Source organism: Castanea sativa, chromosome 7 (assembly GCF_040712315.1).
Source record: "Castanea sativa cultivar Marrone di Chiusa Pesio chromosome 7, ASM4071231v1".
Taxonomy (NCBI): domain Eukaryota; kingdom Viridiplantae; phylum Streptophyta; class Magnoliopsida; order Fagales; family Fagaceae; genus Castanea; species Castanea sativa.
Window position 1 is genome coordinate 16,774,111 of NC_134019.1, and position 24,099 is coordinate 16,798,209.

At 33.2% G+C, this 24,099-nt stretch overlaps 1 protein-coding gene across 1 annotated transcript; it reads left to right on the forward strand.

The window, feature by feature from the left end:
• The first annotated feature begins 935 nt into the window (after positions 1 to 935).
• LOC142644638 (2-oxoglutarate-dependent dioxygenase 19-like) lies at positions 936 to 6,559 on the forward strand. The gene is made up of 4 exons (XM_075819214.1): positions 936 to 1,253; positions 1,342 to 1,577; positions 4,604 to 4,931; positions 6,057 to 6,559. Exons 1-4 carry the CDS (start codon positions 987 to 989, stop codon positions 6,309 to 6,311), a joined length of 1,086 nt encoding a protein of 361 aa, XP_075675329.1. The 5' UTR covers positions 936 to 986; the 3' UTR covers positions 6,312 to 6,559.
• Positions 6,560 to 24,099: the final 17,540 nt, after the last annotated feature.

Sequence of the window (24,099 nt, forward strand, 5' to 3'; positions counted from 1 at the left end):
AGTTTGTTAGTTTAGGGTTTTTCTTTTTTTCTTCTAAAAGCTGGTACCGGTTGAAATGTAACAAATAATCCCCCAAAATTTAATTTTATTGGCATAAAAAATTTTGAGGGTGTTCCTAATTTTTTTTAAGGGTAGATAAATAAAAAATTTTAATTATTATATATATAAAAAAAATTTCAGGTCAGGGTGGTCCTGGATGTGGCGCCGCCACTATTACTCTAGGACCACCCTGACCTGTATGTGGCGCCGCCACTATTACTCAGGGTGGTCGATACCATACTGGTACCGGCCAGTACACCGGTATTGATACACTTCTATATTGTACCGGAAAAAATACCGGTCGTACTGGCCATACAGGCCAATTTCAAGCAATACCGGGCGTACCGACTGGTACTAAAAAAAGCTTTTTTTTTTTTAGTTTTGTAATTTTTGAATTTTTGTAAAGGCATAATGGTAACTTATTTACATTAACTTATTAGTATTATTTGTTTTCTTAGTATGCAATGAACAACTAAGCTTTCTATTTTTTATATTGTGTTTTTTTTTTCTTTTAATTGATACTAAAATCTAAAATTATAAATAATTTGTTCTGAATTGAGGTAATATTTTATGATAAAGTGTTATATTTACTATAATATAAGTGAAATATTATATGTTTATAAACATGGTTCTAGAGATTTTGGTGTGTGTGTGTATATAAAATAGCAGTAAACCCGAAATGGTACACCGGTATTGACCGGTATCCGAAATATATCATACCGGTGGCCAAACCGGTACTGCCTCCGGTACGATATTGACTTCCTTGCTATTACTCCTAGTATATATAGACATGAGGACTACCTCACCTGTATGTGGCGCTGCCACTATTACTCCTAGTATTTATAGACGTGATTATAGCATATAAGGAGCACAGCAATATTGTCACGATTACTCAGTTATCTCCCTTTGTTTCTAGTGTTCTTTTCGTTTCTCCTCAATCCTCATCAATGGCTTCAGCAATGTCCATGAAGGCATCACCTGTTCATCCACCAAAGATAACAACCGTGAAAGCACTAGTTGAATCAACTGGTTCCTCCTCCATCCCTTCGTTTTACAACTTCACCCCTTATCTCCGTGATGAACCAATAGCCGGTGATGCAGAATATTCAGTCCCCATTATCGACATCTCTCTTCTTGTTTCTGGTACTCCTGAACAACAGTCCCAAATCATCCATCAACTCAGCAAGGCCTGCTCAGACTGGGGCTGCTTCATGGTACAGTTTATCTTATCTGTTTTGAGCTTTCTTTTTTACGTGTCTATAGTTTTTGCATGTTACTGAGATTTGATGAGGGTCTTATTAGGTGATTAATCATGATGTGACGGAGAGTCTGACGAAGGCAATGATAGCTTCGTTTCAAGAATTTTTCGACTTGCCAGAGGAGGAGAAGAAAGAGTATCAAGGAAACCATGTCATGGATCCAATCAGGTGTGGTACAGGCTTTAATCCTTCAATGGATAAAGCAAACTTTTGGAGAGATTTTCTCAAGTGCTTCGCCCATCCTGAATTTCATACACCCAACAAACCAGCTGGGTTCAGGTACATTTCTTTTCATTTCAGATTTAACCTCCTAAATCATATCACATATCATGAATAAAAAAATTAAGTTCTAAATAATTAAGAATCTATTATGATTCTAGTGTCTCATGTTACTTTAGTGTAAGTTTAAACATTTGTATATAAACTTTTGGTCACACTTACTTTGTAAGTCACTTTTCAAAGGTAAGTTCCTATCCATGGGTTTGAACTTCCAACCACCAGGGTTGACGGGTCGACTAAGAGGCTGGAGTTAGTGGTGGCAATTCATGTTCACGTGTCACATTCAGGACAAGTTAAGTTATGAGTTTTATGTTATATGGGTCAACATGAACCAGACCCATTTTCCTTAACCCTAACAAAATCTGTTTATTAAATGGGTAACCCAACACGACATTTTTAACCCGTTTAATTAGTAGGTCATGTTAGGTCATGTTAGGGCTGACACAAATAACCTGTTTAATAACTTGTTTAATTAATAGGTCATAACTAATCTGAATAACCTGTTTGATTAATAGGTCATACCTAACCCGAATAACCTATTATCAATTCTCATATATCTAAAATTATAATACAACCATAAATCAAGTAAAAAACATTTAGTTTCAACTTTCAATAATAAATCTAGTAATAATAACAAAAGCAAATAATTTTTTCATTCCTTTAAAATTAAATTACTAGTCCAAAAGGTTCCAATTAGTACTATTAAATTCAATAATATGTCAAAGTTCCATAATGAAAAAAAACCAAAATTATTACATGGCATTCAAGTGCCATATCAAAAACTAAAAGACATCCAGATTAAGAGACTAGATTAGAAGAGATTGAGGGTTCCATTGAAGAGGTGTCTTCCTTGTGCTCATCCTTATTGATATTCATGATCATTATATCTTCAACATACATTCAAATGACGCTTCAAATTTCCATTACCATATGCTCTAGCAGCAATATATTCATTTCCACACTTCTTGCATTTGCAAGTAGGCTTTTCTCCATCTTTTGTAGGAAGCATCTGAAAGAAATGCCAAATACTTGAAGTCTTCCTCCTTTTGTTGTCTTTGTTATTTGTCTTACTCTTAGACTTAGCCTTTTATGGCGGAGGAAATTCAGCTAGTTCATCAAGTTCATCTTTAGATTTAATAAGCTGCATGCATCTCATCACTTTTCATCTAGAAAAATTTAAAGAGAAATTATTAATTCTAAGATTACAGAAACAAATGAACTTGAAAAGATGTTATAAAGCATGGCAAAGAATTTTGAAATCAACAAAATAAAAAATAAAAAAAATAAAAAAACAAATATACTATTAGTACTAAATAGTTAACAGTATAGTGATGTTCACAAAAAACAAACAGATTTCAATTATTTTATTTTAAGATGCAAGAAAAAAAAAAAAAACTATTAGTACTAAACAATCAATATGATAGTGATTAGTACAATAAACAAAAGGATCTTCAATTACTTTATTTTAAGATGAAAAAACAAATAAACTTGAAAATAAATCATAGAGCAAAGACCCAATTATTTTAAAATCAACTATTAGTACTATACAATCAACATGATAGTGATTAACACAATAAACAAATAGATCGACAATTATTTTATTTTGAGATTACAAACAAAGAAACTTGAAAAATAAATCATAGAGCAAGACCCAATTATTTTTATTTTTAAAAAAAAAATATATATATATATATATATATATACTATTATTAGTAAACAATCAACATGATAATGATTAGCACAATAAACAAATTTTACAATTATTTTATTTTTCAATGCTAAGAGAAAAAATAACAAAATAAAACACAATAAAATAAAATCTACAATTCGTCTCTGCTACTACTAGTATTGTTAGAGTCATTGTGAATTATAAATATATCTTTTAAATAAATGTACAGGATCTATTAGCTTGTATCTCAATGACATTAGATACTAGAGATAGTGAGTCCATCTACGCTTCATCATCTTAACCACGTTCTTTTGATCAGTGCTATAAAAAAAATTAGTTTCCCTATATATTTAGTGAAATTTCTATTAGTTACAAACTCTTTTCCTTTTGGACTAAAATAATTCATGATTTTCAACTTGGAAAAGAAACAATTTTTTTCGCAAAAGTGGTGAGTGTGTATACTATGTGTGTAAAATTATAAATGAGTGATAAAAAGACATTGTTCATACACGTTGCTAGTGGATTCGGCGGTTGAAAGCTGAAGAAAGAGGTGAACTGGTGAAGCTATGAACTCGTGAAGGAAAAGAGAGATCAGAGGGGTAGCTACAATTTTGAGGAGAAGAGACAGTAGAGGAGGCGGCTAGGGATTTGAGGGGAAGAAAGAGTAGGGGGTTGAGAGACATGGGGACGACTAGGGTTTTGATTTTAAATAGTGTAGAATCTGTAGAGATGAAAGAGGAGCAGTTGGAGTTTTGAGGAGAAGAAGAGTTAGAGAGTTAAGGTTGATGATAAAAACGAAGAGACAGGGAGTGAGAGAGGCATGACTGAAATCTGGTAGTAAGAGATGAGAATAAGTGAATAGGTAAGCTTATATACCTAGGTTTATAAGGGTAAATTGGTAAAATTATCTTTATAAGTTAATCGGGTCAAACGGGTTCACATGTTGAACACAAACACCACCTATTTTAGTAAACGAGTCAACCGTATTGACCCGAACTCATTTAGTCTTAACCCATGACCTGTTTACAAACAGGTTAGTCGTGTTGGATTCGCAGGTCATGTCAGATTTTGCCACCCCTAACTAGAGTGTCTCAAATTGTTTAAGTGTAAACTTAAATATGTGTATATAAGTTTTTGGACACTCTCTTTTCAAGGGTTTTCAAGGGTGAGTTTTACCCATGAAATTGTATACAACGTTATATGCAATTTGTTCAATCTACAATTTTAATCTTACATTGCTAGTTCCTTCTTTTAATTATGATGAATTTATTTTTCAATTAAAATTTCAATCATAAAAATCAGGTCATGGCCAATGCAATTCATAATGAATGGATTATTTATGTTTTTGTTGACACAGTGAGATTGCAAGGGAGTTCAGCAAAAGAAACCGGGAAGTAATAATAATATTACTGAAAGCTATATCAAAGAGCTTGGGGTTAGAAGAGAGCTACGTAGAAAAGGCTGCCAATTTCGAGTTGGGTTTACAATTGCTCGCTGCTAACTATTATCCAGCTTGTCCAGAGCCAGAGAAAGCAATTGGCCTCCCTGCTCACTATGACCATGGTCTGTTAACCACTTTGGTAAATAATGGCGTCTCTGGCCTTCAAGTAAAGCACAATGAAAAATGGTTTAATGTCAACATCCCTCCCAATGTACTCTTTGTTCAAGTTGCTGATCACTTGGAGGTACATTCTGTCATGCTTCTTGAACTCTATTTGCAACTATGCCAGCTAAAGTTAACTAGTAAGATCGGTTTGATACAATTTTAGGTTTAAGGTGATAAAACATTTGCCATAAACATCAATATATTTTTTTATCCTTGAATTCTTTAAAAGAGAGGGGGTAGGGGGAGTAATTTTGTTCTTCGTTTATGATGAGGTCGGTTCAATTTTGTTACTTAAATTTGTGTACTCTTAAATATGTGGTTGGTTTGATTTTAGTCAATAAATACGGGTTGCTTCAACACTCTGTTAGTCATGTAAGGAGAAAAATAATGAAGAGACAAGATTGTGCACTTTATATAGTTATAAGGACTAAATAAAACCCTTAAAATTTGAAGGGTTACATGATCAAACTTATGCCAAATTTCATAATGGAAATTAGAAATTACCCAACTTATTTATGTTAAACGTGACCAGTGACATGTGTGAATATGTTTAAAGGCAAGAGAGAATAATAGTGCTTTGATGGTGACTTGTTGAAAAATGTTGCTTTTTGTGAGAGAGAGAGAGAGAGAGAGAAAGAGAGGGGTATTTTTTACTTTTAGCCAAATTTGAACCACTTTCTGGAAAAAAAAAATTAATGAGGACTAAGAACACATAGAACTAAAATTATATGGTTTTCTTCCATTTGTGACACAAAGCAATTGTCTAAATACCCAAAAGGAACTGTTAACTAGCCTTAATGCCAAGATGAAGAAAAAAAAAGGTAGTTGGTGTTGGGAATGGGGTAAGTACCAACTTACATATTAGGGTTGACCTTTTTCATAAAACAAAAAATATGAAAAAAAATTTGATGTGAGAAATTACATAATTGCCTAAATGGCCAAAATGAAGAACTAACCCTATAAATATTTTAAAAATTAATAAAAAGGATAAGTGATCGTAACAATGAAGCAAATACACAAATAAGGGTTAATGATTGATCGTTTTCTTTTTTCTTTATATGTATGTGTAATTATATAAATTTTTATTTAAATATCATTGGCTTTATGTTTTTCACTTATCGTGTTCTTGACATATATATATTTAAGTAAATGAACATTTTTTTTGTATTAATCAAAATTTTCTGAATATAATGTTTCCTACAAGATTTTGAGCAATGGCAAATACAAGAGTATTGCACACCGGGCACTTGTGAATAACAAAGCTACACGGATGTCCATAGCTCTGGCACATGGACCAGCACTGGACACAGTAATGAGGCCAGCACCAGAGTTAGTTGGCAATGAAGGTGATCAACCTGCATATGTTGAAATGACGTATAGAAAATTTTTGGAATTGCAGCAAACTGGGAGGCTGAGTTCTAAATTCCGGTCAGATACTGAACAAAGCAAAGCAGTCTGAGCTAGTTGATTGGTTTACAAAGCCAATTTCCGAATTTAGTATTTGATAATAATAGTGAATAAATGTTGGAAAATTTGGTTTAATTTCAAATTTTAAATTTAAGAGCTGAAAATTCAACTTAGACCAAATTTAAGATTTTCAGCCATGTTGTTCTCATGTTTGTTGAATTTAATATTTAGTAATAAATTTTATTGGCTTGTTGCCATCTATGCTACGGTTACTATGTAATAAATGTCATATTTAGCACATAATCCTTTATTTTTAAACCTACATACACAATTCTTATTAATGAATTTATCTACAATACCTTATATTAGCATCTCTTTTTCAACATTATAGACTGGATAGTATTAATACTACAAATTTTACTGCATTATATGGAAGATTGTAATAAGAAATCTCTTTAGGAATGTCTTGATGTTATTCTTGCTATTGTAACCCAAGAGATACTTGCTTTGAAAACATAGAAAATGCTAAAATAATTACAAATTTCACTAAAAAAAAGGTTTATAAATTTATGTGATAGTGAATGTGATCAGTGTGCACTACTTCAACAATATATTTTTTATACTCTTACTGTTAGGAACTAAAGATACTACAAATTTCACTAAAAAATGGCCATAAATTTATGTGATAGTGAATGTGATTAGTGTGCACTACTTCAACAATATATAAATAACAAGTTTTTATACCCTTACCGTTAGGACCAGTTCTTAATGGTAATGGGTAGGAATTGTAGGGAGATTGTCATAATTAAGAGGTAGTCACATTCTATAGAGAAATATTAAGAGAGAGAGAGAGAGAGAGAGAGAGAGAGAGAGAATGCACTAAGCAATCAATTTTTTTTCTTAATAGAATTTCAACCTATGGTATCTGCTTATGCGATTTTTGCTCTTTATTATCAGACCAAGATATCAATTGGTTTTTGGTGTAGGCTGGGATTGAATCTCAGACTCTTATTCAACCATTAGAGAAGCAATCAATTGGTTTATTCTTCAATGAATGAAAATGCGATTACAAGTAAGTCTTTATAGAATCAAAAAACTATTCTATTAACCCACATGACCTTATCCTAATGGTTCTATTATTTCTCATGTGCATTAATAATTTTAATATGTGTTAAATGTGATTAACATGATTGAAATTGTAACTAACTAACCAACTAAGTAACTAAATGCAACATTACAACAATTATTATCCGATTTCTAATACTTTTTTAACATCTATTTTCATATGTTAAAATGTGGACATCCCCACATTAATTATGGATATGAAAAAAAATAATGGTTGTAATTTGTACGTTTTTAGACCCCTTAAAACACAAGCTGTTTAACCTAGTTATTTAGCCAAGTGATTACTTAGGTAAATTATTCAAATCTAGGTTAACACAAGTAAATCCTATCATTGAAACAGTACAGAAAATAAAAAACACAGCGACATGATAACCCAGGAAAACCAAACCGGTAAAAAACCTGCGGAGGATTTAACCTAACTATCTTCAAGGTAAAACAGATCCACTATGAAAGAATTGAAGTTTTACAATAGCGACTTAGACCACTAACATCCTATTGCTACCTCGAGTAGAAAACTTACTACCACGACCATTTGGCAACTCCAAGTCCACAGACTACTTTCTCAGATCCACAGCTTCCACAAGTATACCACTTGTTTTTCTTTAAGCTCTTTATGCAACAACTGAAACGATCACCAAGCCCTCAACATCAATCTCGATCTTGATAACCCTAAGTGTGTATGAAGGCAAACACCTCGAGATCTCACAAGAAATTCACACACACATCATAAACAACAACCACAAAACGTGGCTAGGGTTTTTCCTTTTATACTTAGAGCAAAACATAAAACCCTACACGTCATATGGGCTTGGGCTGAGTTGGAAATTCTACAGAAAAAACATTCTGCACGAGCTTCGATCGATCGAGTCTAATTTTTGATCGATCGAGCCTTGCAGAAATTGAACAGTAATTTTCTACAATTACTCGATTCCAACTTTATACATACATCACTTTGAGCAGCCTAAATCTAGACTCTAAGTTTTGATCATGGTTTGCCAACATTACATATTGAAGTTCTAAAATATTTAGATCCTAAATCCTTAGAACCTAACAAACTCCCCCTTTGGCAATCCGTGACAAAACACATAATAAAACAAAATGCTCAAAATTACAAAAACAGCCCATTAAATTAAAATTGCCCAACCAAAACAATTCAACCTAACTACTATCTATCAGTTGCAAGTGTAGACAGCAGCACGACTGAATCAACCTGTATATTCTTGAAACACTCAACAAACAAATAAACACATGTGTGGAAAAATACAAGTAAAACAAAATTAAATTCTTGATTTCACATAACATAAAATAAAAGACATACATCATGAATAACCTTATAACATAAATCAATAGCCAATGTAGCACAATGTGAGACAAGAAACAGAAATAAAAAACATAATGTCTTCCCCTAACATATACATCATGAGCCAAAAAAAATAAGTACAAAATGAAGCACCTAGATGCAATCTATAGCTCCAAAGCTTAAAAACAAAAACAAAAAATTTTCCCCTATCTCCATCCATATGTACTCCCTCTTTTTGTGACTCATCATCAAAAGGAGGTGGTGAAGGTGACCGTCTAAAGCTCACCAAATCTACACGCAATGCCTAAAGCTCCGTGAGCACGTCCACCAAAAGATGACCATGAGCCGCCTAAAAGGTCATGACAGTGTCCAACATACGACGAATGCTAGGATCATCCGAAGTAGAAGGTGGAGGAGCAGCAGCAATAGTAGTTGGATCAACAAACTCCTCAGCAGTGGGATCACCTGAAGAAGGAGGAGGAGGAGGTGCAACACCCGAAGAAGACTCAACTCTAGGGCGTTTAGAGCTAGCTCTCATCTGAGCAACTCTCTGCCTAAGGAAGGTGGCATCTATAGGAGCAATAATGTGTACGGGCTCAGAAGCAGGAAACTCATCTAAACCTAAATGTGATAAAATCCGATGAATAAAAACCGAGAAAAAAAGAGTATGTGCAAAAGAACTACTCCTATGAACCTCAACCAAGGATCGAATGAAAAGATAAGGAAAACTCATAGGAGCACCTGTCACAAGGGCATACAGAAATTCACAATGCTCAATAGGAATGGTGTGAAGGTGAGAGATGGGCCAGATGGAATGACAAGAAATTCGAAAAAACAAATAATGAATCTCGGTCAATTCATGTGAGGTAATCCGAGGATCCATACCCCACTAAATGGAAGTACCAGTGATATAGCACATAATATCATCAAGAGGAGGGGTCTCATCATAAGGATACACAAGTTGTTGTACCACATGCACCCTAAGAGCAGAAGCCACTACTGAAGGAGTAATGGTATACTTTTCTCCCCTTATCCAACTCTTCACAAACTGAATGTTAGATGAAGTGGAGTGAACAGAGAGGTTCAAGTAGAACTCTCTAATCAAGGTAGCCGGAGGAGGATGATCTATATCCAACAAAGGTAACCAGCCCCTACGCTCAAAGTTCCTCCTAATCAATGGATTAAGTTCATCTAAAACAACTTTTCTCTCAGCCCACACAGACCTAAGGATGTTCAGCTTCTCATAAGTCTCATGGTTTTTCTCACTAAGAAACCTCTCACTATCAAAAGCTAGAGTTGAGGTGGAGGTGGATGTCCTATGGGCTCTAGTCTTCCTAACCATGATGCTAAGGTTGGAATAGGAAAGACAGAAAAGAAATCAAAGAAAGAAAACAAAGAAAACCTAGAGGCAGACTGCATCAAACAAGGTTAGAACAAAAAAAATAGAAAGGAACAATCTAAATGATGTATGCTCTAATGCATTGAGAATAATTCAATTATGTTTTAAAAACACAGAATTGACTTGAACTTAGAGTTTTAGAACAAAAACCCAAACTTTGAAAAACCCAATTTCAAAAATCCCAACAAATTGATCAATTTATCATTACAGAAGTTAGATAACAGTATATAATGACATAATTAATCAATTAAACAAGTCAATTTCATCAAAGTAATCTCAATTAAACAAAATCCCCAAATCCGTGAGTTTCAAGCCCTAGAATTTTCAATTCTTTCCAATCCATCAAATTGATCAAAATAAATTATGAGAAACATGTTTACAACATCCAATGAAAAACCCCCATTGATCAATTTTGAAAGAAATCATCCCACACCAAAAACCCCAAAAATTACTAGGTTCGAAAATTTCCCTAAAAGGCATGAAAAATGCATGAAAAATGAAATTAAACTAAAAAGGAAGGGTAGAATGGTCTTACCGATGCTAGAAGATAAAAACCTTGAGAGAAATTTGAGGGAAAACGACAAAAAAATTGGCTTTGAATCTGGATCAGTCGAAGAGAGAAAGAGAAAAGCTTTTGAAAAGTTTGAAATAGTGAAGAACACGTGAAAAACTTATGTTTTTTAAAAAACTCTCTGAACGATTTTCGATCAGTCGAAAAATAGGTTCGATCGATCGAAGAACACATTCGATCGATCCAGCATCAATCGAGCAGCGATCGAGCCAGGCAGATTCAAACCAAATTTTTAATCGCAATTTTGATCGATCAAGCAACAAATTCGATCGATCGAAAATCTGGAAAAATCAAATTTTTGAAAAATAGCACATTTAAATGCAGAAACTCCTCAAAGCATATTGTTTTATGAATAAAATGCATGAGTATGAGATGAAAAGTGTTTCAAAAAAACCCTTGAATTTAACCCAGATCTTCCAAAAACAAGATTTTCAACCAACTTGTCCTCAAAACACAAACTTTAAACATATTTTGCATTAAAATCAAAGGACTTCTAATCTTGGATGACCACAACAAGATCACACACCATATAATGTACTAAGTTTAGCAAAGAGTAACTTGTATAGTGTGTGCAACTAGCAAGAGCTTGAGATATATGTGAGGTGATAAGTAGATAGAAATCAATCACAATTTCTACGAAATTCATCACATAAATTTGAAAGAGACTATCACTTAAAGAGTTACATCATATAACTCCTACATCTCCTAGAAAACAAGCTTGAAATCATGTAAGTTTCTCATGTTGCCTCATAATGTACACACTAATTTTATTAGATTTGGAAATTATTAGAATAGTCAAGATAATGTACACACCAATTTTATTTCATTTTGAATTGATTATAGCCCAATAATATACATACCAATTTTAGCATTAATCCAAGGCTACACCTTATGGTCTTTTTGTGCATGTGCTACACTTTTTCAAGCACAATATCTTACGATATGCACTAAGGTGTTCATGATTGGCTAGTAAACAGTGGTGAGATGGTTATTTATGCCTTTCTCATTAAGTTTAAGTTGATAGGCCAAGAATGTATTGACCCCTTGTGATAAATTAACCAATTAATTAGGTTCAATTACATGCAATGAGCGTGACAGCACAAACAAATCACCAATTAACTAAATATACAGAGGAAATTAAATGACACAATGATTTGCTTACGAATGGTGAAAACCTACACGGCAAAAACCCTACCAGGTGATTTTAAAGTCACCACTCCCAAGAATCCACTATTATCAAAACAAGAGGTTACAAGTAAAGGAATCTCAGTACCTTATACCAACCTACAGTTGAACCCTTACCCCAATACCTAATTGGACTTGTTCTGTAATGACAATCTTCTATTGCACGGCTCCTAGTACGTGACTAACTAATAGATGCGCGGATCCCAGTACGTGACTTGATCACCAACTTGAGAAGGATGTTGGCCGCAAAGTTCTTCTGTTCTTCAACACATGAAAATCACAAAGTTGCTTGGTCACAAAACCCTACGGTGTACAAACATAGCAGCTTCTTCAAGAACTAGAGCAAACTAGGTTTCCGGTGGAATTATGCTCTTGTGCAATTGTGCTCTTGGCTGTGCAACCTAATACGGCCCTTAAAATAATCCTTATATATGTTTAGGGTTGTGAGAAAAGAAAGTTCAAACACATAATCACGGATTGAATGAAAATCTGAATTGAAAATCTGAATTTCATAAATCTCGATAGAGACCCTAGCTGTCGAGCAGCTGTCGAGCCTCTGGCTTAAACAGCTCTTTTTAAACCTCGATAGATGCTAGCTGTCGAGTTTTAATGAATGGCACTTCTTCACTTGTTTCTTGGACAAACTTGCATGGCTTTAACACTTGAACTTGAAACCTTATTTCTTGAAGCATTAAACACATCCTAGATCTACCCAATTACAAGTAAAGTACGTTTTGTCAAAGGATTAGCCAATACATAAAATGTTGACATATGTTCCTAACATCCAATCACATATGTCCTAACATAAGTCCAACAATCAAAAGCATGTGACTTCAAGATTAAGATCAAGTGATCAAAAACTATAAACATCTCCCACACAACATGCACTACAAAGCTCAAACTAGTAAAGTGCAATAAAATAAGCTCATCCAAACTAAACAGAGTACATAAACAAGTTATGTAAAGTTAATATGGCCAACCTTGATATCAAATCCAAGAAAAATGATGCAAAACACTTTTTGTTTTTTCTTTTTCTCTTTTTATTTTTAAAATTTTTGAAAACAAAAACAAAAACAACCTAGCATGAAATGCATGAATGTTATTCAATGCAAATCCTAAAAACAAAAAACAAACCAAAACAACAAAAGAGGAAAGGTCACAAAGAATAGAGAGATGAAGCACAAGGACCATGAAAGCCAAGAATGACTAAGGGCACAGAATTACACCAATTACTTGAGGAAGCGTCTCGAACTTACTTCTATCAAGAGGTTTGGTGAAGATGTCAGCATTCTGACGTTCAATAGGGATATATTCAAGAGCCACAACCTTTCTTTCAACTAGATCCCTAATAAAGTGACACATAATCTCTATGTTCTTAGTCTTAGAGTGTTGAATAGGGTTCTTAGAGATGTCGATAGCACTAAAATTATCACAATAGACCACCATGGTGTCTTGTGATATCCCATAATCACTCAAAAGCTTTTTCATACAAAGAAGCTATGAACAACAACTTCCAGTAGCAATGTATTCTGCTTCTGCAGTAGATAGTGAGACAGAATTTTGCTTTTTACTCATCCAAGCAACAAGATTGGCCCCTACATAAAAACACCCACCCGTGGTGCTTTTATTATTATCGGCATTGCCAGCCCAATCTGAATTTGAGTATCCAGCAAGCGACAGATTTGACTCTTTGCTATAAAATAAGCCATAATCACAAGTTCCACTAACATATTTTATGATACTTTTAACAGCATTTAAATGTGAAACTTTAGGATTAGATTGAAACCTGGAACATACACCAACACTAAAGGCAATATCAAGACGACTTGCAGTCAAATACAAAAGACAACCAATCATGCTTCTGTATAATGTAACATCAACAGACTCACTTAAAGGATCATTGGTTAGCTTTGCATTAGTAACCATTGGTGTTCTAGCATGTGCAGCCTTTTCAAGTCCAAATCTCTTGACAAGATTTCTGGCATACTTTGCTTGGTTGATGTAAATTCCAGAATCCGTTTGCTTCACCTGCAATCCCAAGAAATAAGTTAGTTCACCAACCACACTCATTTCAAACATCTTCTTCATTTCAACTGCAAAAGATTGAGCAAGAGAATCATTAGTAGCACCAAAAAAAAATACCATCAACATAAATTTGAGCTACTACAAAATAATTCTTATCCTTTCGTATGAAGAAAGTAGTATTTGCAAATCCTCTTTTGAATTCATGCTCAGTGAGATATGCAGTTAACCTATCATACCATGCTTTAGGAGCTTGTTTTAAACCATAGAGAGCTCTCTTCAGCTTGTAGACATCATCCGGTCTGTGAGGATCAACAAAACCCTTTGGTTGTTCAACATATACCTCTTCTTGCAACATCCCATTCAAGAATGCACTCTTGACATCCATTTGATACAACTTGAAGTTCAAATGACTTGCTATGGCCAATAGTATCCTAATGGATTCCAATCTTGCTACCGGTGCAAAAGTCTCATCAAAATCAATCCCTTCCACTTGTGTGTATCCTTGAGCAACAAGTCTTGATTTGTTTCTAATGACAATACCGTTTTCATCCGACTTGCTCTTAAAGATCCACTTAGTTCCAATCACATTTACTCCCTTTGGTCTAGGAACTAATTCCCACACATCATTCCAAACAAATTGATGAAGTTCTTCATGCATAGAATTAACCCAATCAGCATCTTGAAGTGCTTCATCCACCTTTTTCGATTCAAATTGAGATAGATAGCATAAGTGAGTAATTACATTCAAGGCTTTGGATCTCAATCTCATGTTATCATTCAGACTACCCAATATGTTTGTGACAGAGTGATTTAACTTTACTCTAGATGATGGACCTTTGACTAGAGATGTGGAGGTACCTTTTTGTTTAGTTGAAGAAGTAGGCTCACTTTGTTCTTGTTGAGTTTCACAAACCAGTGTGGATGGTTCTGAACATGATGGTGCCGAAATAGCATCATTCAACAGCAGTAGCTCTTCATCACTATGCTTCCCAACATAATCATCAAGAATAGAGTCATCTACCTCCATAGTCTTTTCTTGAATCGAAAGAGTGTTTTTTGAATGAGTTTCAGAACATAGTTCATCATTGATCACCACATTTGAAGATTTCATGACTGTTTTAGTTCTTAAATTGTACACTCTGTATGCTCTACTAAGCCCAAAAAGTATCCATTGTCACTCTTTGCATCAAACTTTTCTAGGTTCTCCCTATCATGCAGAATATAACAGTCACTGCCAAATATCCTAAAGTATTTCACAACAGACTTCTTTCCTCTCCAGAGTTCATAGGGAGTTTTCTTGGAATCAAGTCTGAAATACACCCGATTGAGTGTATAGCAAGCAGTGTTAACTGCTTCTCCCCAGAAGGCCTTGGGCATCTTCTTGTTATGTAGCATGACACAAGCCATCTCTTGAACAACCCTATTCTTCCATTCCACTATTCCATTCTAGTGTGATGTCTTGGGTGAAAAGAACTCTTGATGTGTACCTTGATCATTGCAGAAGGTAGCCAATTTTGTATTTTCAAATTCTCTTCCATGATCACTTCTAATTCTGGCTATAACAGTACCTTTCTCAACTTGCAATTTCTTGCACAAGTGTATCATCTTTTCAGGAGCCTCAGCTTTATCTCTCAAAAGTACAACCTATGTATATCTAGTGAAATCATCCACAACAACTAGAATATATTTCTTTCCACCTAAACTCTGAACTCTGGCAGGACCCATGAGATCAATGTGCAACAACTCTAAAGGTCTTGAAGTTTGAACTTCTGTTATAGACGGATACTTGGACTTCACTTCTTTACCCATCTGACATGGTCCACCTATACACTTTTCTATCTTCTCAAACTTGGGCAACCCAATCACTACATCACACTTGGAAATATTTTCTAATTGCTTGTGACTTGCGTGTCCCAACCATTGATGTCATAAGTCTACTTGATTGATCTTTGCACTAAAACACTTGTTGCTTATACTTGGGGTTATACCATAACAGTTGTCAGCAGTCCTAGTACCAACACATTTACAGTCACCTCCTCCATCAAGTATCTCACATTCGTACTTTGTAAAGAGAACATTCAGTCCATTGTCACAAATTTGACTGATGCTGAGTAAGTTAGCCTTCAACCCATCAACATACCAGACATCTTCAAATACCGGCAACCCTGGAATGTCCACAGTTCCAATGCCTCTGATCACAGATTTGCTTCCATCTCCAAACGTGACTGTCCCAATCTTTCCTTCAAAAAGTGTCTTGAATAAAGCTTTATTTCCTGTCATATGCCTAGAACAACCACTATCCAAATACCAAAGACAAGAATCATGTGCCTTTAAGGCGGTTAAAGCAGTATAACACACATAATTTGTTAGGATTAGTGTCTTTAAATTCTATTGTATGATGTTATGTATGATACTATGCATGACATTATGTATGACTTAGTGTTGTGATTAATAAAGTTGCTTTATTATTATCTAAAATAATGGTAACATGAATATTCGGACATTAACATATAGTCCATGAGATGCATAGTATGTGATTTATGTGAAAAGTCACAGAAGATATAAATCACAAGTTCTTTGTAAACTCATAATTATAGTTCGTAGTCAGTGATGAAATTAGGCATTCCATCTGCGAAAACTATAACATATCAACTAAGATGATTTATCTTGATCATGGAAGTGGAGATTTCTAGTTGATATGTTGATATGTTTTAAGAGTTAAGACATATTGAACTGGACCGCCATGTAATTTATTATTCTTCTAACGACTGTCAAATGAATAATAAATATCACAACTTCTATTTACATGAACTCTTAATCCTAAGAAGATAATGAATCTGATTATGAAATGTAGTTTGTTTTGATATATCAGGAGTGAGATCTAAAGACACGATCAAAACCTCAATATGTTGGGCAACCACATTTAGTGTTGATGGAACATATATTCTCAAAATGGAATTCATAGTCTCTTAATGGGTTTGGTTATTCAAAGTGTTAGGCCTAACCACTTTAGTAAAGAATTACTAAAGTATATATTTATGAAATTGGATTTCATAAATATATGATGACTAACATAGAGGGTTAAACTGGGTACTCAAGGATTAAGATGTAGTAATTTATAAAGTCGCAGTCTACATTTATGACTTTGTATTACTACGAATATTTTAAGAAGGGGTTGCATGTATAATAAAGTCTTGAGATATAATTTATAAATAATACCTAAAGTGCAACTATATTTATATAGTGGTATTAAATATAGTTAATAGTAATTTTGAACTTGTCAAGAGTTGACAGAAAAGTCCAATGCCCATTGAAGCTAGTGTCTTATTGGTCCCTTTTGATTCCACTCTAAGCCACACATTAAAGGCCAATTGGAAATGCCCAAAAGGCTAGCCCAATTAGATAATCAATTATAAGGAGAGAAACATACATATTTTTTTATGAGATAAACGTGAAATGGTGTGTATGTGAGTGTGAGACACTCTCTTATTCTCCCTTTGAAAATTGATTGAGAAACCATACTTCTTGGGCGTAAAGTGGAATTGAAGTGAAAATTAAAAGTGTTCCCGAATACTTCTTATCTTTTGTTTTGAATTTCACCGCACCAAGGTACACTCTCTTGTTCTTAAATTCTGAAATCTGCATAGTACATGTTAACAATTGCAAATGAAGTAGATCCGTTAATTTTCCGCTGCGTATGTTTTGTATGCAATGCATACATGTATTATACCAACATAATTATCATCACATGTAATTATACAAAATTTTCAAGGAAATACTTAACACATGCAACAAGTGACACAAACCAAAAGTAAATAAATTGAAGTTTTAGCAATAATAACTTCAAAGAATCCATGACAACAGGGGTCAAGGATCAACTCTTAGATCAAAGGATCTAAACACTAGAGCTAACTTGCTCTGATACCACTTGTACGTTTTTAGACCCCTTAAAACACAAGTTGTTTAACCTAATTTTTTAGCCAAGTGATTACTTAGGTAAATTATTCAAATCTAGGTTAACACAAGTAAATCATATCATTGAAATAGTGCGGAAAATAAAGAACACAACGATATGATAACCTATGAAAACCAAACCGGTAAAAAACCTGGGGAGGATTTAACCTAGCTATCCTCAAGGTAAAACAGATCTACTATGAAAGAATTGAAGTTTTACAATAGTGACTTAGACCACTAACATCCTAATACTACCTCGAGTAGAAAACTTACTACCACGACCACGTGACAACTCCGAGTCTACAAACTACTTCTTTCTCAGATCCACAGCTTCCACAAGTATACCACTTGTTTTTCTTTAAGCTCTTTATGCAGGAACTGAAATGATCATCAAGCTCTCGACATCAATCTCGATCTTGATAACCCTAAGTGTGTATGAAGGCAAACATCTCTAGATCTCACAAGAGATTCACACACACAGCATAAACAACAACCACAAAACGTGACTAGGGTTTTTCCTTTTATACTTAAGGCAAAACATAAAAACCTACACGTCATATGGGCTTGGGCTGAGTTGGAAATTCTGCAGAAAAAACATTCTACACGAGCTTCGATCGATCGAGCCTTGTAGAAATTGAACAGTAATTTTTTGTAATTACTCGATTCCAACTTTACACATACATTACTTTAAGCAACCTAAATCTAGACTCTAAATTTTGATCATGGTTTGCCAACATTACATATTGAAGTTCTAAAACATTTAGATCCTAAATCCTTATAACCTAACATAATTGTAAACAAAGTGTAAAAGGATATTGTCCAATTAATAAATGTTGACATATTTATTAGTGGCACTACAATTTTTAAGGTTTATGTAATAAAATTTATAGAATCTTTATCATCACTTTAATAATTTTTAATAAAATAACCTCTTTTTTGTCTCTCTCTCTCTCTCTCTCTCTCTCTCTATATATATATATATATATATATATATATATATATATATATATATATATATATAATTGTGTCATGGACTCATGACACCAATCAGTTTTTGGTGTAAGCGGGGATTGAACCCTAGATCTCTTATTCAACCATCAGAGACTTTACCAGTTGAGCTAACTGGAACCCACGGCTATACTCATTATATTGCACTTTGTAATTGATACAATGGTAGTACGTGCGGTTAGGTGATTCATTTAGTTGCACTGTTGTTGATCACTGCTTAAGCAAACATTGCTATCGAATAATAGTTCAAAAAGGCACAATCCATAGTTCACAAGTAAATCAATAAGGTAGTTGTCAGGGGTGGTTCTACATGTATCTCAGAGTGGTCATAAGACCACCCCGACTTGCCAAAAAATGTATATATATATATATATATATATATATATATATATATATATACTTGCAAATATATATATATATATATGCACTAAACTAAACTATTTTGACCATCCTAATAAAAATATTGATCACCCTGATTTGAGAATTATAAGAATTCTGATTCAATAAAAATAAGAATAATGCTACCTTCACAAAAAATTTACAATAATTTCATAACAAATCTTATGTAATAAGTGAAAATTGGCTACTAATTATAATTTGGGTCCAATATTGACATCACTTTTTAAACCACTAATTACAAATTGTTGTACAAGATTTGTTTTTAAAATGTTGTAGATGTAGTATTACTTCAAAAATAATTATGGCCCCTCAAGAAAAATATTATAGTTATGAGTTTTCCATGATAGTGCTGATAATTATACTTCTCTCGGCCTTTCAATGCTAGTGGCAATAATTTTTATTTTCTTAGCGACTCAGCTCACAATTGTAGTAAACATCATCTGTTTTTCTTTCTATTCTCTATAATCATTACAATTTTATTACTTTATTACTCTTATCTCAGCATTCTCAACTCTCATTTTATCTCTTATCAATCCTTTTTTTTCCCTCTTTGTTAGTAGAAAAAAATGGTAACACTTTGTGTATTTTTTCCTTTTTTTGGTGATATCGATATACTCAAGTTATTTCTTTATTAAATTTTGTATAATTTAAGTTTTTTAGTGACCACCTTAAAAATAATTCATGGAGCCACCACTGGTAATCATTCATAAGTATAGAAACAAACAAGACTTTTTTGATCATCAAACAAGACTTAAAAAGGGTGAGTATCGTTTCTTTTCTACTTTATTTGGTTGCACATATATCATTACTAGAAACATTGTGTCAATGTACAGACCTTTATCTCAATGAACAATGGTAAAAGTATTAATAATTCAGCAAAAAGAAAAATGGTAAAAGTATTAATAACTTTTATGTGTGTGAGAAGAATCTGAGTGGTGAGAAACATGCAGTCAAGTGAAGTTATGTTATGACTCCTCATGTCATATTTAAAAAATAAAAAATAAAGGTATCAAATATAATTTTGCTTCACACAATTTAGGTAACTATTATTAGTCTTTTTACTTGATGCTTATATGTTCACAAAATTTCGAACAGTTTCCAATAATTTAGACGTCCTTGCGCAGCCATAGCTCGTACATGGCCATATGAAAAGCATCGAATTTGATTGGGGGTGAATTCCTTTAAAGTACTTCTGGACCTGATTCATAAAGAAAAAAATATATATTTATATAGAAGATAAGCAATTTGTAATCGTAGGTCTAAAACATTTTAGGAAATATATCATTTCCCAAGTTGTTGTGAAACATTTTCCAGATCAAACTTCCACAAGAGATGAACACTTGAAACTCGCATTACTCTTTTCTTCTCTTCTCTTTTTTATATATTTTTTTTAAATATATATATATATATATATATATATATATATATATCTAAAATAGAAATCTTATTTTAACATATTTTGGATGTATGTGTGTGAAACTCGCTCCTCTAGAGTTAAACTTCAACCCTTACCCCCTACTCCACAAGAACTTGTACTTGTGAATTAATCATCACACTACATACTTTAAATCAATTATTGTAGTGTAATTGATCTAGTAACATTTTCTTTCTAAAAGCAAATCAAATAAATTGGTAAACTTAAGTTACCAGGTTGTATGAAAAATGAAAAATAAAAGATTATTTTAGCTAAAATGCATTCTTGAAATATAATTAGTGCTGGGAACAGTAATTTAAATATTTAATTATTCTTCAGAGAACTAAGAAATAGATAATGTCCTAATTGTTGGAGTTTATACCCTAAAATCCAATTTATTGGCATGTCATAAATAATTAAATTGTTTAATTATATGAGACTATTTATAAATGAACTAATAGGACATTATCATAATCCATGAGATGCATTGTATGTGATTTAGTCATAGAAAATGTAAATCACAAATTCCTTGTAAACTCAAAATGTAGTTTGTAGTCGGTGATGAAATTAGGCGTTTCATCTGCGAAGACTATAACACAACTAAAATAATTTGTTTTGATCATGGAAGTGGAGACTTCTAGTTGATGTGTTGATGTGTCTTAAAAGTTAAGACATATTGAACTGGTCCGCTGTGAGATTAATTATTCAATCAACAACTGTCACGTGAATAATTAATCTCACAACTTCTAATTTCATAGACTCTCAATCCTGAGAGGATAGTGAACCCGATCATGAAATGTAGGTTACTTTGATATATCAGGAGTGAAATCTAATATTCACGGTCAAAACCCCAGTATGTTGGGCAACCAAACGTAGTGTTGAGGGAACACATATTCTCAAGATAGAATCCATAATCTCTTTTTATAGAGACACGAAATATCTCATTGAGATAAGTTTAATGGGAACTGGTTATTGAGGGCGCCCACTTTAGTAAAGAGTTACTAAAACTTATATTTATTGAAATTGGATTTCAATAAATGTGAATAACTAAAAGATTAAACCGGGTAGTCAAGAATAAAATAGTTGTTTACAAAGTAACAGTTTATTATGACTTTGTTCACTATGGATATTTCATGGAGGAGTCAAATGATATCATTAGAGTCTTGGGATATAATTTATTAATAAGACCTAGAATGCAATTATATTTATATAGTAGTATTAAATATAATTAATGATAACTTTGGACTTGTCAAGAGTTGATAAAAAAAACCCAAGGCCCATTAGAGCTAGAGTCTTATTTGTCCCCTTTGGTCCCATCTCAAACCACAAACTAAAGCCCAATTGGGCAGGCCCAAAAGGCTAGCCCAATTAGATAATCAATTTTGTATAAGAAGAGAAACATACAAAATTTTCATAATATAGATGATGGAAATGGTGTGTATGTGAGTGTAAGCCACTCTCTTATTCTCCCTTGAACACATACATGTAAACCGATTGAGAGACCACACTTATTGGGCACCATGTGGAATTGAGATGAAGATTAGAGGTATTCTTAAGTCTTGGTTTTGAATTTCACTGCATCAAGGTACGCTTTCTATTCTTTGTTCTAGAATTCAAGGTTACATGTTATCTCTCATAAATAAAATAGATCTGTGATTGTTGTTTTCACTGTGTGTTTTGTATGAGATGCAAAACAAGTTTTTCCAACAATAATGCATGACCCAAAATTCATATTAATTATGTTTCATTTATAGACTTTCTTATGCCATAAACAAAATTCATTAACCAAGGAATGTACATTTCCACAGCAACAGAATAAAAATAAATTTTAAGAAAAAAGAGTAAAATGAAGTACATAGTTAAATATAAATCATATCAAACAAAGACATAGGAGCATAAATTTTTCAATGGGAGAAGAAGTTAGAATATTATTTTACCATTAGTAAGTTGTAATGCAAGTTAATGAATTTTTCCCCTGTAATGTTCTTAACAGTGTGCAATTCTCCTTCGGGGGCTATTATAGAAAATTTTGACCAATCAAGAATTTTTTTGAATGGCAAATCAAGGTTGCTTAACGAGACAACTGCAAAGTGACACATAAACTACTCAAAAAGAAATTAGAAGATAATCATCTTGGAAATAATAAAGTAAATCTAGTCTTAGCAGCAAGATAAAGAAAGTAAAACAAAATGACCCTTAAAGAAGGAAAATCAAAATCATAATACATGTCTTAAATTCAATCTACGATCACTTTAAAAATATAAGAAATACTATAATGTGAAAATAAACCTAAAGCTTATGCGTTGAGTTAACTTTCCTTAGTTAGATATTGAGCTAGCAAGAGGGATGCATTCACTAAAATACACTCATTAGAACCAAATACTCTCTTGTGTGGAAAGGAAAGGATATATTTGTAGTTGTTCTTGAACTTTTGTGTGTGGAGGTGTGTCCAACACAAAGGTTGGTGCTATAGTTTGATCCTAAGAAGTTGTTCAGCCAAGGAACTATTTTATGCCGAGTTCTACTCTAAGCTGCACAAATCAACCTTCATGGGCAACACTTTCATGTCATTTTATAACTTAGGTGAGATTGTTCTTATGCTTTAAGTTTCTATTTTATGGCTAAACTTTCTTTGCCAAAGAATCTCTACATTCTCAAAAAATGTTTCCAACGGAAGGAAACTAGAAGGACATGAATAAGATTGATGAAGAAATTAGCACAAAAAAAGAAATTAAGGCTAATTTATAGAAAACCTAGGGGAAGATGATATTACCAGGAACACATTCTTCAAGGATCGATTCTGCTATATAGACAGCAAAGTATTCGGTTGTAGGGCATGAACAGAAGTTCCTACTAAGTTCTACACCACCCTCCAAATAATCTGACAAGCTAAGTCTTATTTTCCTACAATATACAATAAATTTAAAGAGGCAAAAATGTTTCCATCAATAAAATATAAAAGTCTTTGTGTTGTGTGGAAGATTATAAAGGTACAAAGATGACTACCTCTTAAAAGAGGAGAATTTTATCTTAAAAACATGCATATTGAACCTCAAGATATGAGGTCTAGACCTAGTAACTAATATGGCTGCAAATTATTTGGTCAAAGATATAGTCTAATAGCTTTGTCAAAGCACTAGATGGAAATTACCTAGTTTCTATCTCAACCCATGATTGAGCTTCTTGAGCTGGGTTGACAATATGCGTTTTTGAATTAAATTTTGAACTATCCCAAGATGTACACACAACTTGAATTGCATTCTCAAGTAATGTCAATCCTTTGGTCCAAATCAGACCATGGTGGCAATCCACAAAAAGAATATTTAGTAAAAACAAGAACAACGATTTGGTATTATTTAAAGAATATAAATACAAACATAAACATACATAAATTCATACAAGATACAACTAAACCTCCATATAGGATAAAAAATTAATTCATTGACATGAATTTTGATTA